General features: G+C 44.1%; 2 protein-coding genes across 4 annotated transcripts in view; one reads left to right on the top strand and one right to left on the bottom strand.

The window, feature by feature from the left end:
* Window positions 1-1,654, bottom strand: part of LOC130910008 (corticotropin-releasing factor receptor 1) — a 49,539-nt gene extending 47,885 nt beyond the window's left edge. The window contains exons 1-2 of one of the 2 annotated variants that reach the window (XM_057827015.1): window positions 1,092-1,654; window positions 810-886 (exon numbers count right to left, since the gene is read on the bottom strand). In XM_057827015.1, coding sequence (XP_057682998.1) covers window positions 810-884 — 75 coding nt within the window. In that variant the 5' untranslated portion in view covers window positions 885-886; window positions 1,092-1,654. The remainder of the gene's footprint in view (window positions 1-809; window positions 887-1,091) is intronic. The other variant, XM_057827016.1, reaches the window with a different exon arrangement.
* Window positions 1,376-16,381, top strand: grnb (granulin b). Of its 2 annotated transcripts, none has more exons than XM_057827013.1 (11): window positions 1,376-1,574; window positions 1,784-1,843; window positions 2,463-2,606; window positions 2,687-2,809; window positions 3,200-3,313; window positions 3,383-3,605; window positions 5,207-5,298; window positions 9,308-9,559; window positions 9,639-9,863; window positions 10,295-10,483; window positions 10,543-16,381. In XM_057827013.1, exons 2-11 carry the CDS (start codon window positions 1,841-1,843, stop codon window positions 10,651-10,653), a joined length of 1,476 nt encoding a protein of 491 aa, XP_057682996.1. In that variant the 5' UTR covers window positions 1,376-1,574; window positions 1,784-1,840; the 3' UTR covers window positions 10,654-16,381. The 2 variants fall into 2 exon arrangements, with proteins under 2 accessions (XP_057682996.1, XP_057682997.1); XM_057827014.1 differs by having other exon boundaries at window positions 1,376-1,705.
* Window positions 16,382-16,391: the final 10 nt, after the last annotated feature.

The following is a 16,391-nucleotide window of genomic DNA, read 5'->3' as shown; positions in this document are numbered from 1 at the left end:
AACCAACAACATTGAATTCCGGCGAGAAAAAAAAGAAGAAAGGAAGCATTATACGACCAAAGAGCACGAGTGCCCTCAAGTGGAGAAAATAGTTCCTAGTTTGAATCGCGAATACGTCCTTCATAGTTACTATTATGAAATTAAAAAGGATCATATTTCAGTGGTCAATCAGTACCAAATCTAGATTGGGCGCAGCAATGAATCGATTAACTCGAGTATTGGGTTACAAAAAAAGATTCAAATTAAATTTTTCTGCTTCGAATATTCCTTTAATTAAAGTGACGTGATGGTTTATTTTGAAAGTGTTTGCATTTAGTTTTACTGATTTTGGTGGATACACTGCCTCATTTCACATGGCTGAATCCAGCTGCTCCATGTTAAGACCAACATAAGCTAAGTTTTTGTTTGAGCTCATGTTTTTTTTTTAATGCATTCGTAATTTAGTTTATGGGTATATTCAGCCGTTTATTGTCGGAATATGTGTCTGAACCATTTGTTTAGAGCATTGTGGGAAAAAAAGTTCATGTTTCAATAGCAGTTCAGCTAGCAGACTTTTGCTATGCAAGTTGGCCATTTGTTTTTTTGCTGTACATAGATCTTTTTTTTTTTTTTTTTTTAATACCGTTTGAGGCTCAGCTCAGGTATTTTAATTTTTCAAGTTCCTTATCCGATGACTCGATTATTCAAACTAACTTCTTCATCGATAAATCGACTCCGAATATAATTGATAGCTGCGGCCCTAATTGGGAGAGAGGTTAAAATCCGCACTTTCGAGTCATGTGTTGAGGGCGGCGCTCTATGTCAAATACCTCATTTTTTACCGGAGTCATGTGATTATTGTTGCGATGTCTCATTGGTGAAATTGGTCGAGCTCGTCTTGGCATCGCTGGCAAAACAATAATAAAGCTAATAAGTAGAATAAAGAGGAAAAATGTAACGAATCTTGTGAAGCCCAAAGTAATGGAGTAAGAGTAGTGTTTTTTTCTTCACAAATGTACTCAGGTAAAAGCAAAAAGTATAGCTTAGTAAAACTACTCTTAGAAGTACATTTAAAAAAGTTACTCAAGTACATGTAACGCGTTACTACCCACCTGTCGGCCACGTGCAACAGCTCCAAACCGATTTTTTATTCGATTCACATCCTTAACGCAAAATGCCCCAAAACAAATAGGAAGTGTGACCAAAACTTACATGGTCAATGCAATCGTCTAGAATTTTGGAGGGGAGAAAACCTACACGTTTTAAACCACTGACGGCGATAAACGTCCAAATGGATGTACAGAGCCACATAATCGGACGTCTTGCATCGTCAAGGGCACTGAGTAAAAAGCCAGAAAGTAGTAAACGTTTTGTGTGCTAGCAGTGCCGCAGTGTACTGTCCGTTTAAGAGGTCACGTGCCACCAAGTCACATGATCTAGTTTGCGTTATTGAGCAGCATCGCTTGCTTCTTTATTAAAGTCTATCTGGCCAGTTGTTCGCGTCGTTCAGTCTTGCTCCTTTTTTATTTACATTTTTTGCTGTCGTGACTCCGATGGAGCGCCTTTGACTCGCCGCTTTGATCAACAACAATCCAGTAAGAAAGTTAACCTTTTTGTTAGTTAGCTCGGCGTTAGCCACCTCCCATGTTAGGCTAGCGATAGCTTCATTGGGATAGCTGAAGGCATAACAAGGCAAGGTGTAATAAAGGAAAATCATTTAAACGAGGTGTGAAATGTTTCATTTCCTGTCACAAATGTTTGTTTTTTTTTCACAAATTTAATAATGGTCTCTCTTCGTTACAAGCTTTTAGAGGAGCATACATGCGCGTGGGGAACTGACGTCATCGACCTACCCCCTGCGATGGTAAGTCTTGGTCTTGAATTTTTAAAAAACATTTATTGTTAAGTCTTGGCCTTGTGACGTAATCAGTACCACGCAGCACGTTATCGTGATGGCAAAACACGTCCAGTCCGTTCAAACTGGGAAGGTTGACACTAGTGAATAATCAAGATTCCGCGCCGTTGACGGCGAGAGACAGGATGTGACCTTGGCCGGAATGCGCCACAATGTACAGCGAGTGACCCGGAAATGCCCCGAAATCAACAGGAAGTGTCCAATGGACAAGATTTAACACAAAAATGCCCCAAAATAAAAAAGAAGTGGCACAAAATGGACATGAAGTGACCTGGGAATGCCCCCAATTCAACAGAAAGTGACCTGTAAGAGCCCCAAAAGCAGCAGGAATGATCTGAAATCAACAGGAAGTGACCTGGAAATGCCCCCCAAAACATTGCGAGTGGTCTAAAATGTACGTGAAGTCCTCCACGAATGCCCCAAAATCATTAGACATGGACCCTAAATAAACAGATATCATTCCAAATCAACAGGAAATGCACCACAATCAATTGTCCAATGAACAGGAAGTGACCCGAAAATCAAAAGGAAATGATCAGCTGTCAACTCCGAGCGTTTTGTCTTTCAGGCTTTGCGTGCGTGTTGGGGCGCGTTGTTGAGTTTGGCGTGCGTGTGCACGGCGCTGGTTTGTCCCGACGGCAGCTCCTGCCCGGACGGAAGCACGTGCTGTAAAGACGCGCTGGGACGCTACGGCTGCTGCCCGCTGCTTCGAGTGAGTCGACTCTTACGTACGCCTTCGCTTACGAGTCAAACGGGTCCGGTGGTCGATCCTCCCTCAAATTTTCCGCACAGGCCGTTTGCTGCTCGGACGGCCTCCATTGTTGTCCGGAAGCGACCGTGTGCGACCTGGAGCATGCCACGTGTACCAATAAGATGGTGACCCTTCCCTGGAAGAGGTCACTTCCCGCTACGCAGGTGGGGGCACAAGTTGAACTCCAGCGTCACGGGAAATAAATAAGATGGCCTCAAAAGAACAAAATCTATAGGTCTTTTCCCCTCCCAAAAAATAAGGTTTCCTACTTTGCTAATAGAATTGATATTAGTTTCATGCTCACACATTATGGAGGGGAAACACCATAAAAGGGAAATTAGCATTTCTGTCACTGTCAAAATAATTCATTAGATTTGTTTTTATTTTGTTTTACACCTGATTTTGATTCTGAGGCAGCTGATTTTGGAGTATTTTATCATTAATGTTGCAGCACAAATTTTAACACATACAAAGAACTTCTCTCTTCCAGTAAAGTCGCCGTCCGCCACCTTGTGGCAAAAATCTGGCATTGCGTGTGCGTTTGTGTCGCCCAGGTGAACGACGGCGCGTCGGCCGTCATGTGCCCGGATCGGCAGTCCGAGTGCCCGGACGCCGCCACGTGTTGCGAGCTTCCCAACGGCTCCTGGGGGTGCTGCCCGCTAACCAAGGTGAGGCGACCCGCCCGCCGCCGGGGCTCCGACGGGCTATCGGGTGATGTTCCGTACCTTCCCCCTAAGGCGGTGTGTTGCGACGACAAGCTCCACTGTTGCCCCGAGGGAAGCGTCTGCGATCTGGTCCAGTCCAGATGCGTGTCGCCGGGTGGAGAGCGGCGACCTTTACTGGACAAATTTCCCGCCGGGACCCGTCCGAACGCTCCGGCGGGTAGGGGGCGCGACGAACTCCGGAACATCTCGGCACTCGACCGACGGGACGTAGCGGTTCGCGCCGAGCCCGCCGACCGTAAGATGGCAATGCACGCCTGCTCGTTTATTTTGCCGGTACCGTATTTTGTGGAATATTTGTCACATTTTTACGGGGAATTTTTAAAAATCATGTCCAAGACCGAGAACCGCTATGACGGTAGGGGACAAAGAACGGCGTCGTACACGGCACTCGGCAGGTTGTTATTGAACAAGACGACTGCCGGTAACGGTGCCCTAACAAATTGCTGCTCAACTTTTGCCAATACTTAGGCTACGTTCATACTACAGGTCTTAATGCACGAATCCGATTTTTTCGTGTTTTTCCGACTCGAGTGAGGCATTAACTTGACGGTTTGAACGTGACAAGTCGCATAGAACGGGACCATTTCAAATCCGATCTGGGTCACTTTCGTATGTGGTCTAAATCCGATCTGGGCCACATTTTTCCAGACTGTCGCGGCGGTCTGTACTGTCCAGTCGCGCAAATCGGATTTCATGCAGCAATTACGTCATCAAATAGCGAGAGAGTCGTTACCGTAGCGATGCGCCTGTGCGTTATTAGCGCCTAGCTTGCAGTGAGCACGGCTTTTGAGGAAGGGCTGAGCTTGACAACAGTCATAAAAAATAAAAATGGGTTGAGGATAAGCCTGAGAATGCTCAGTTTTCTCTCTGCTCCAAGTGAGCAATATTTCAACATTCCCTCCACGGCCGAGAGTCGGGACAAACTGCCCGTATGTGTGTGTGACGTGCACGGACAGTGCGTGCATGCTATCGATCCATATAAACTTTAGGCTTATATTCAAACGGGGATTATTTATGTCTGTTATTTGTGTCCACCTTTTGAAAAGCAAAATATGATATCCCTGGAATGACGGATGACGTCTGTCATTTGTTTTGATGGTTCTGCGCATGCGGGTCTTCTTGCTTAGCGCGTGTCGGACTGCGAATTAGTGCGCATGCGTAATACTTGAACGGTCTCAATGGATAAAGGCAGTCTGAACGGGCATGCCAAAAAAAACGGATATGACAAAAAATCGGATTCGTGCATTAAGACCTGTAGTATGAACGTAGCCTAAGTCTCACGGTTTCAATTTCATGTTCTGTGCGAATTATTTCTTCAGTTACTATTCCACTTGTTTCATGACTTGCTCGTTATGCTATGTAGTTGGCGGTTATGTGATCGTTTCAATCTTGTGACGGCACAACTTAATGACCAGCCATTATTTATTGTTGTTTGTGGTTCTTCTGCTTGCGTTATTCAAGTGCAAATTGTCTCGTGAGCGCCACAGTCTAGAACCGACACGTCATTTTAGTCGGGTCGTCCCTTCAATCGTTTCACATATGTCGCAACCCTGGCCAAAGTATAGGGGGGAAAAAAGTGTGACTTGTAGTCCAAACAAATACAGAAATTGCTCAAGTTGGCGCAAAGGCCCACCTGTCAATAGAAACAGACTTTATACATGTTTGTGTACCTAAAAGGGGTTGAACTGAATAACAGAGTAACGTTCAAAAATACCGCGGTGGTTTTAAAACTGGGGGACACTCTCGCCCCTCGGTGGGATGATGACGCGGTCGGTAGCTCACCCGATTGTAATTTCATCTCCAAAGTATTGCATGTTTTTGTCCCGTGTCTCTCAGTGGAGTGTCCCGACAAGAGGTCGACGTGTCCCGACGAGACCACGTGCTGCCAGATGAGTTCGGGCGAGTACGGCTGCTGCCCCATGCCCGACGTAAGTCCCCGCTTGACAAAGGCGCCTCGGCACATTTAGGGGCCGTTTTAATCATTGACGGCGAGCGACGTCCTGTCCGCGGTCGCCCGATTTAATTGAGGAAAAATATAGCTAAATATTTCTTTGTAACATAAAAGATCACTGATGATATCTTAATGTTGGCTTCCCACAAAAGATAGCATAAAATTCTACTGATTCGAGTGTGTTGTAATATAGCGGATTACAAAACATCTTTTTTTGTGTTCCTTTTGACAATATTCTTGTACATCTTGATGATTGCTTTGTAGCTTTTTAAAAAAGAGAAGCCATACACCTTAAAAAAACAATTCTTTTCACATGATCCCAGTACCAATTTCCAATCGCTTCAGGCACATTGTTAATGAATACAAAAAAAAAAAAAAAAAAAAAAAAGGTTTAAAAATGTGGCCTGTGTTTTTGGGGTCGTATCACCTAAGGGAGTTCAAACTTTTGGTGGGTTTTTCTTTGGTAACATATTAGCCAAAGTCAATGAACGAGAGGAGTCCATTTTGGGGGGACTCGATACAGCCCACAAGCCTATTTCCATTTGGTGTTTGTGCTGAAGGAATCTGACCTTTTAGCCAGATTGCCGGAATCACGCCAGCCGAACCGCGCGGGCGCGGCTCCAACGACCCGGCCAAAAGGCCAAACTCCGCGCGTTCACCTTATTCTTCACCCCATGTACGGACTCCATTTTGAAAGCTGGAAGAAGACTTCGAAACACACAAGTTTACAATTTATTCAGGTTGACAGTGATCAAAAAGCAAGGCAAAACAGAAACCGACCCAGGCGTGGAGGCAGACTCCTTCCAAAGTCACCATATCACAAGTCAACCAAAGAGAATTGACAACGATTAGTTAAACATTGTCCTTTTGAAGGCTCTCGCGGGGCGGGCTGTGCGCAGAAGGGTGTGTTTGGGCGTTGTTTAGGATTATTGTCTGTGGATTGGACAGGAGGATTCGGGAGTTACTGTTGTTGGATTTTGCAACCTCAGCAAAACGTGAGTGCTGAGAGTTCACTTCTCGGTTGCGGGTTCCTCCTTATCCTATGTTCCATGTCGAGACAAGATGTCCCGCCATCTGTTCTGGACTGTCCGGATAAACTGATTGCAGTAGTTGGTGGTGCAGACGTAGGCTTGTAGATGTTTTGCCTCGTCAGCATCAATCTTGCTCAGTCAGTTGCATGATGCACACGTTGGGCTTCGGAGATAAGGCATCATGTAAAGCTGTGGTCAAAAGTTGACATACACTTGTGAAGAACATAATGTCATGGCTCTCTTGAGTTTCCAGTTATTTCTACAACTCTGATTTTTCTCTGATAGTGTGATTGGAACAGATACTTCTTTGTCACAAAAAACATTGATGAAGTTTGGCTCTTTTATGACTTTATTATGGGTGAACAGAAAAAAGTATCCATACAACAGCGCTAATATTTGGTAACGTGTCCCTTGGCCATTTTCGCTTCAATTAGGCGCTTTTGGTAGCCATCCACAAGCTTCTGGTTGAATCTTTGACCACTCCTCTTGACAGAATTGGTGCAGTTCAGTTCAATTTGATGGCTTTCTGACATGGACTTGTTTCTTCAGCATTGTCCACAAGTTCTCAGTGGGGTTTTGGGAAGGCCATTCGAAAACCTTAAATCTAGCCTGATTTAGCCATTCCATTACCACTTTTGATGTGTGTTTGGAGTAGAGCTGAAACGAGTACTCGAGCAACTCGAGTAACTCGAGTTTAAAAACTGATCCGAGTAATTTTATTCACCTCGAGTAATCGTTTATTTTGACAGCTCTAAGCATCACGTTTTGCTCGGACTACTTTTAATGCGGGACAACGCGCTGTCACGTGCAGAGAGGAAGAAGGGGGGGGGGACTTACTGCAGCCGACAGCCGCCACAAACGACGCCGACGTTGCTAAATACTATCCCGCACGATGCTACGTTGGTACAGGTAGCGTCTCATGCGTCTCATAGAGATCACATGTATGTTGAACTAGATGCTAAATGACAGACTCGGCCGCGTCTGGGCAGCTTTAGTAAACAGCCGCCATCTTAAAGCAGTAGAGCGCTAAGCGCTAATAAATAAGATTAACGTTCCTGTTCTGAAATCACGTTAGCCCTGCGGAGGGCTAGGTTTCTATTAATTATGACCACTGTCGATGCTTGGCTAACGTGTCTTACATACAGGCTTTAACATAACATAGCATTGTGGAGTGATGAGGGTGTAAAATAAAAACTTAATCATGCTAACTATCAATTTTAGCTCAGTAGTCATTGCTGGATAAAACACCAAGTAGCACTGGTGCTAATGTGCTCCAATACAGCTTGTATCATACATTTATTTTGAACACTGCAAAAACTCAAAATCCTATCAGGACTTACAGTTTAGACTAACTTAAAACTTAACTAGAACTTAAAAATGGCTTGACACAAAGAGAAATTCAATTGAAAGACGTGGGAAAAAATCCAAACTTTTAAGTGATGTGTGTTATCAAGCGTAACGGCATTTTTAGGTAAGATATATATATATATTTTTTTGTAATAAGATCTAAAGTTTTTTGAGTGAAAGCAGTGAATGTCTTTTTTTTAAATTTTTTTTTTTTTATTCTAGTTACATCTGAGATGCAATTGTTGGCTGTTTTCAACAATATACATCGAAAATAAAGACATTGATTGACTGAAAATGGTTCAAAATTAGATGAAATGTCTTGTTTTCTCATGTATATTTATAATTGCTCTTCACCTAAAAATATATTTGTTTTATCCGATTACTCGATTAATCGATAGAATTTTCAGTTGATTACTCGATTACTAAAATACTCGATAGCTGCAGCCCTAGTTTGGAGTCAGTGTCCTGTTGGAACACCCAACTGCGCCCAAGACCCAATCTTCAGGCTGATGACTTTAGGTTATCTTAAAGAATTTGAAGGTAATCCTCCTTCTTCATTATCCCATTTACTCTCTGTAAAGCACCAGTTCCATTGGCAGCCAAACAGCCCCACAGCATAATACTACCACCACCGTGCTTGACGGTAGGCATGGTGTACTTGGGGTTAGAGGCCTCACCTTTTTCTCCTCCAAACATATTGCTGGGCATTGTGGCCAAACAGCTCGATTTTTGTTTCGTCTGACCACAGAACTTTCCTCCAAAAGGTCTTATCTTTGTCCATGTGATCAGCAGCAAACTTGGGTCGAGCCTTAAGGTGCCGCTTTTGGAGCAAGGGCACGGCAGCCTCTCAGTCCGTGGAGATGCAAAACACGCTTGACTGTGGACGCTGACACCTGTGTTCCAGCAGCTTGTAATTCTTGGCAGATCTGCTTTTTGGTGATTCTCGGTTGAATCTTCACCCTCCTGACCAATTTTCTCTCAGCAGCAGGTGATAGCTTGCGTTTTCTTCCTGATGGTGGCAGTGACAAAACAGTGCCATGCACTTTATACTTACAAACAATTGTTTGCACTGTTGCTCTTGGGACCTGCAGCTGCTTTGAAATGGCTCCAAGTGACTTTCCTGACTTGTTCAAGTCAATGATTCGCTTTTTCAGATCCATGCTGAGCTCCTTTGACTTTCCCATTGTAGCGTTTGCATCCAATAAGCCCTATTTAAATGGCCTCAGAGAAGTCAAAATTGCTAATTCGTGTTGCTGTATGTATATTTTTGGATCACTTTTTCTGTTAACCTATGATAAAGTCATAAAAGAACCAAACTTCATGAATGTTTTTTGTGACAAAGAAGTATCTGTTCCAATCACATGATCAGAGAAAAATCAGAGTTGTAGAAATAACTGGAAACTCAAGAGAGCCATGACATTATGTGTATGTCAACTTTTGACCACAACTGTATCTCTTATGCCCTACATTCTGCTTGTTCTCCTTCAACTGTGGTATAAGTGCTATTTATTTTACATTGGGTGTGTTAGAGTAATACGAACAGTCGATCGGTCAATATGAGAAAAGATAATAGTCCCTTCAATGCAAACATGCCATTTTTCTTTTAAGGCCACATGCTGTTCGGACAAACTCCACTGTTGCCCTCACGGCACCGTTTGCAATTTAACCGCCGGCACGTGTGACGAACCCAGAAGTGGCGGCGGCGGCGGCGTCTCCCGGGAGCCGGAGACCCCGTCCCTCCCCCGGCCGGCCAAAGCGGCGGGCGCCAATGCTTGCGATGAGCGGACCCGCTGCCCCGAAGGCGCCAGCTGCTGCTTCATGAAGAGCGCCGGCGAGTGGGGTTGCTGCCCGCTGCCGCGGGTGAGCGTGCGACATTTCGCGGAATCCCCTTGGATTTTTTGTCAAGATTTGTCCAATCTGCTAAAATTCGCACCCGCAGGCGGTGTGCTGCGAGGACGGTTCCCACTGCTGCCCCGCCGGGCACACGTGCCGGCCGCATCGTTCGTCCTGCTCCCGAGGACTCGGCGAGGTCCCCTGGCTGGCCAAAATTCCCGCCTTGGCCACCGCGGCGGACGTCAAGTGCGACGACAAGAGCAGCTGCGCGGCGGGCACCACCTGCTGCGAGCTGCCCACCGGAGAGTGGGGGTGCTGCCCGCTCGTCAAGGTGGGAGCCGATATTGTTTTTTGACTCCCGATACCGTGTTTTTTGTTGGGATTTTTTTCCCCTTTAATACTAAATTTGCGCATACAAACGTCCAATCCATTTGGACGGGAGGTGGAGGGAATGTTCATTGGGTGCTGCCGACCCTGTCTACTTGTGATAAACTCATTGAAATTCTCAGCAAAAGTATAAACGGACACCAAAGGATTGGACGTCTTATCATCTGGGGAAAGGCGATTAGTGCTCCTTTTTTTCAATGGCGGTGTGCGTGGCCGGCGACCATCTTGGCTAGGGCCACCGCTGCTTGGAAAATAGATCTGGAATAGTACATATTGAACTTCTTCTGAATACTCGCCGATGCCGACGATGTCATTTTAGCGCGGTACCGTATCGGCGCGAAACTTTTCACCGACACCCCGATTTTCTGCCGTCAGGCCGTGTGCTGCGCCGACCGCGAGCACTGCTGCCCGCAGGGTTACTCGTGCAACATGGCGACGGGAACGTGCGAGAAGACTACGCCGGAGGCGGCGCCCTGCGACGCCGAGGGCGCCTTCGCCTGCGCCGAGGGAGAGACGTGCTGTCGGAGCTCCGCCTCCCGGTGGGCCTGCTGCCCGTCCCCCCAGGTACGTTTAGCGAGGCCAGGCGCGGGGAGGGCTCGGTCAAACCCCGGCTTTGCGTGCAGGCGGTTTGCTGCGCCGACATGAAGCACTGTTGCCCCGCCCACTTTTCCTGCGATCCGAACGGCGGCTGCGTCCGGACGCCGTCTAAAATCGCCGACCCGGGTCTTCTTTAACGAGCGCCGGTTACGCCCCTGCCACATCGCCACGATTCCTGAATGCATTTGATCACGTGACTGCTCATCGACTGCTGCTTGTCACCTTAGCAACAACTGGAAGTGTTTTTATGGGTTGAATTTCAATAAAATCAAATGTGTCTTTCAAGTTTGGTCCTTTGGATTTTTTTGTTTAGGTTCTGCAAAGAGACATTCTCAACAAAGCGCCGTTTTTGCTACGTTTGCTCCAAGAAATTTTGTCAAGCCGAAAGCTCGATGAAGGCTTTCTAGCGAGCTGGCAGGCCGGCCAGCTGGCCGGCCGCAGCTTACGTTATCTACTACGTACAAGGCATCCTGTACGCAGAAGTACTTCCTTCGCCGACAACCACAAAAGCACACCGTTTTATGTACAATATGTACAACATTTATTATAATTAATATATAAAATAGATGATGTACTTCAATTTTCACAATAGAAAAAGTACAATAAATACAAAGACCATTTTTGTTTTGCAAGTATCACAAAACGTCCAGCACAATTTGACAAGAGGTGAGACATTGGAAATATAGATAAATGCTTTTTTTCCCTAGACCACACATATTCATATAGCTAAATATAAGCTTCGTATATTTGAACGCTTTTCCGACACAAGTCTAATTGTTTCGACGTCCGCTCGTGAACTTAAATGGAACTGAAATGACATGCACGTTTGGTTTTAATATTAGTAATTCATATAGTACAACCTTTGAAAATAATTGGCACTTTATTTCTACGTAAGTTGTTACGTCACTGTGTGGTCATGTAAAATGGTGCCGCTGTATTTACTTTACGCATTAAAATGAGTACTGTACATTCCTTTCAGGCCACGAGTACAATTATTGTCACATTACAACTGCAGGGTATTCCACCAGCCAACAGAGGACAGTGTCGACTCATTAAACTAAGTATTTACTAGGAAGAAATATTTTACATGTTTCCCGCCCAATCGAAGTGGTGCGCATGTCTTTCTGTAAATTTGTCATCCTTTCTTTGTGCCGGCCATGTTACGTGCTTGTGTTCTTGAATGTACACCCAAGCTTCAGTGTGTCGAATTAGTGTAAGCTACGCTAAGTGCTAGGCTGTGTTGTTACTTCTTTGTCACTATGTTAAAATTGTACATCAACATCGAGGAGTGTATTGCTTCGGTAGCGGGTGGAGGTTCCCAAAAGTATTTTCTTCCAAAAAGGGCTTGTAATCAATTTAGTTTCGAACCAAAAAGCTGAAAGTGGAGCCGTGCGAGATCGGTGCTAAGCTACCCAGCTACTCGACACCGGGGCTTTTACGTCTGCTTTGGCATCGGTGAACATTTACCATCGCGGGTAAAAGATTCCTCCCGCATTTTAAGTTCCGTCTGGGCCAGTCTTCATTTTTTCACCATTTTACCTCAACCCGAACTGTTAATGGTTGAGCGATCCCACCACATTGCGACATCAACAACGACTACTTAACGTAAAAGTTTTGACTCGTGTATTAAACTGCAAATTCATTTCAAAGGTTGTATAGGAGTGACTAACATTAAAATAAAACATGTCATTCCACACAGAGTTCCCTTTAAGACTTCTTCACCCGTTTTCCCAAGTGAATTCACTTCTCACCTTCCTTTCCCAGTCTTACCACTTTCTATTTCCATTTTTCATCCATCTCCTGACAACTCATTTTCTCTTCCTCTTTCCCTCTGCAAAGCCTTTCTCATTTTCCACACTGATAGACCCCTCCCAAAAAAATGATCGAAATATCCCTCCAAGAATCCACAATGGCAAGCCAGTACAAACATGGCAAAAAAAAATAAAGTACGTGTACGTGCACGAATGATCACACAGCAATACGACCGTCTGCTTTGCGCGTACTTCTACATAGCTAATAATTGAACATTTGGTGAAGTAGGAATCGTTGTCACACAATACGATTAGACGCAAAAATACAGCCCCCTCCTCCCCGCGGACGATGAAAGTACTGAAAACATGGATAACATCACAGCACTCTGTTAGCTTGTCTCGTCAAAATATCTACTTTTAAATACAAATAAAATATAGAATATATCTCTGATAAATGTCACTCAACATTTGCGTCTCGACGCCACGTACAAACATTACAAATAAGAACACGTAAAGAGGAATGTGTGCCGAGTGAGTCGATCGTCGCGTTTTGAGGCGGGACGTTAATGCTAGTCCCGTTTAGCGGAATCGTTACTGCAGTAGGAACTGTTGAGAGAGAGAGAGAGAAAAAAATCAACTAAGCTGTGTGCTATTTTAACTGGGACGAAAAGTCTGATGGACTGTCAACGGGTTTGCTTTCATACCTCGTACCAGCACTGAAGGCACTGTGTTGGTGTACAAACTAGTGTTGCGCCGATACCAGTTTGGGGATACCGATTTTTGAAAAAAACAGATTTGTTTTTGGACTATAAGCCAGTAATTTACATTCAAGTAGGATTGTCAAAAGTGTCGATACTGAAATGTTGTATCCGGATACCAAGGGCGTAGGTTTGGTCTCAATTTTGGTAGGGACAATATAACAGCATAACCTGCATGTTCACTTTTTGCTCGGGATGGGACATTAATAAGAACAAACAGATTGGGTGAACGGGGGTCAGTGCTACATTTCTCGCCAATAAGAACCTCATTAATTGATAGGCTAAATCAGGGATGCTCATTATGTCGATAACGATCGACCAGTCAATCGCAATGCTTGTGTGGGTAGCTAGCGGCATCCCAAAAGAAAAAAGAAAAATTTTTTTTTTTTACATGTACAATAGAGGCGTGCGAAATTTCCGATTCTTAAGATTATTCGCGATTCGGCCGTGGAAGATTCGAGAACGATTCACAAACATCCAAATTCCGATGACTGAAATATGCCAAGTGAAGTGGAACTTAAACACAGTCAGCACAGTGTCCGGGACGCAACGAGGAACATCATCCTTGTCATTACCGGGGTAATGACAATGCTCAACTTACGGCTCTGGCTCAACTCATGCCGCTAGATAGAAAAACAATAATACCTGAATGCTGCCGACAGCCGCTACAAACTATGCCCACATAATCCTACGTTAGATATCACATGTAGAAAGAACTAGATGCCAGATAACGGACTCGGCGGCGTTCGCAGCACATGTTTAGAAAACTAGATGCGAAATGACAGACTTGCCGGCGTTAGTAAACAGCCGCCATCTTAAAGCAGTAGACTTCCCTGGAAGGCTGTTGTAGCGAACCTTCCAAGCGAACCTAATGAACTTTTTATCTAAAATACTCCTAAATTGGCAAAATCTTGACTTGAATCTATCTTTAAAACAGTGATATAACTTTCACATTTTGAAAGTAGACAGAAGGGAAACTATGGAATAACAGGAGGAATTTGAACAACTTTAACAGTTGATTCACAACATTAAATTCATTGAATGTAGTTTAAAGCTACTGATACAGATTGGGGACTTAAGTATTTCAATTATTCTTTTGAACTGTTAACACGATACTGAAATTGTTGTTTATTTAAGCCTCAGAGGATTTTTGTACAATTTTGGGAACTAATTTGCAAAACATTAAAAGCAGCTCATAGTTTGGGGCGGGTGCACCAATAATGGTTTTATAATCGAATCGTAACCTCGAAATCGGAATCGAGCCAGTAGGTGCCCAAAGATTTCCACCTCTAATGTACTGGTACATAGTTATGATTGTTGTGTGTATGTTGTTTTGTGTGAGCAACATATGAGGTTATGCTGTACCCGTTTCTCTCCAAGCAGCTTCTCCCACACGTTTTTCTGGGTCTATAGTTTCCAACAGAGTTCACTAGATTTCTCACAGTTCCATCAACGTTAACAGTAGAAAACAGATGGACACTTCTCTCTGAGCAGCTTCCTACTCGAGTTGTGCAGGTTAGCAAGTTCACACAGTTTAATGTTACGCTAACTGTGATGCAAGTCTGACTTTCAGTAGTGTCGCCCACCTCCGCAACATTGGCATCTTTTTAAGTGACTTGCAGTGGCTGCTGCTGGACGAAAAATGAACTTGTAAGATCTCTCCTCTTCAAATGGGTTGGAGGAGGCGGCGTGCTTTTTGACATGCATTTCTTTTGGGGCCGCGCGAGTGTCGGGTGTGGGTGAAGTCATCGGCCAATGAAACGTGTGTTTGAGGGGGAAAATCGTTTGAACATCGCCATCGCAATGTGCGGATGCGCAATAGTCGCATCGCAGAATGTGCAATTGTTTTTTTTTATTTTGTAATATGTTAACTTTTGTTATATTTCATAAGAGCAGCAAGTGTGCAGATTCTGGGTCCCTTTTATATACGGCAAGCCTGGAAAAATGACCTGATATAAATTGGGGATTTCCCCGATCTGATCACGTGATCGGAAATCAGGGCAGTTGTGCCATTTTTCAGATGATCGGAATCAGGTTAAAAGGATCGAGTTTGTCATTTTTTAAATAAACAGGTAGTCCCCGGTTTTCGACTTACTCGATTTGAGAGATTACGACTTTACGACGCCAGAGTCTCGCCCGCCATTTTGTCTCAAGTTGTTTTTGTTTTTTTTTGGTTGCATAAATAAATCCTTATTGTACCTCACAGTATCTTATTTTTTCATTTAGTTCATTAATATGCTGTGTTCTGTCCTCATTAAACGTGGAGTTCAGCTTTACAGACGGCAAATAAGGCAATTGTGCTTTATGAAGCTTTTTACTTCCTCCACTTTTGACAATTTGTAAAGCTATAACACACATATGTACACTTATGTTCGAAACAGCATGCATTTTAAAAATAAAACACAATTGGTGTTTACATATCCATCTAGTCTTCTCAATATGGAAATTTAGTAGATTAAAATAGCCTAACACGGCGAACTAAAGTCATCGAGCATCGAAAGCTAACGTATTTACAATTCTCGTAGCGAATCGCTCACACGTAACCGCAGAAATTGTAGCTGTAAACCTAGTTACAAATGCATACACCAACATATATTAGCAGAAACAACTTACAGCCTTATGTGGGCCACACCACGTGCGTCGTGACCCAGGGACCACCTTTTACATGTTAATTCTTTCCAATCGTTACAGTATTGTTCAGGCCTATCCCAGGCATGGCTATTCCAGTTATGTGGTGACAAATTTTCTAGTTTTAATATCACAATATCACAATGCAAGCCCCCCAATAATAGTTTTTTCCATTATCGTTCAGGCCTAGTAGACAATTTAATTGACCAATATAACTGAACTTATTATATATCATGCATAAAAGGTTGCTTAAAAGTTGGTGGGGACAATTGCTGAGAAGTTGCTAGTGTGATGTCCCTACTGTCTCTATGCAAACTTACGCCCTTGCCGGATACGATATCAGATTGCAAAAGTATCGGCACTCAGTTATTCGTTTCCGCATGACCACAGATCACCTGAAATTTGTCATTGTGGGTTTGATTTGATTTTGCGCTACTTTTAGTCATGAAGGATATTTTGACATTTCCCTTGTCAACTCAAAGTCCGCAAGTGACGGCACGGGATGTCCAATCCATTTGATGTGGGAGGGGATGGTTCGTTCGCTGCCGCCCTCCTACTTCAAACGGATTGGACGTCTACTTGTGGAAAAACTCATTGGTGGGTGTGTGCATTTTGGCTAAAGAGCAAATTGGATGTTTTTAACTCGTGCCTGGTCCGTTTGAAGTAGTGGCGAATGAAAACTCCACGTCGTTTTAGTGTATCGGTGCAACACTAGTACGAACCCTGAACATCAGTCAT

This window comes from Corythoichthys intestinalis, chromosome 21, assembly GCF_030265065.1.
Source record: "Corythoichthys intestinalis isolate RoL2023-P3 chromosome 21, ASM3026506v1, whole genome shotgun sequence".
Classification (NCBI taxonomy): domain Eukaryota; kingdom Metazoa; phylum Chordata; class Actinopteri; order Syngnathiformes; family Syngnathidae; genus Corythoichthys; species Corythoichthys intestinalis.
Note: the sequence above shows the minus strand (reverse complement) of the source record. Positions and strands in the feature narration are given on the sequence as shown.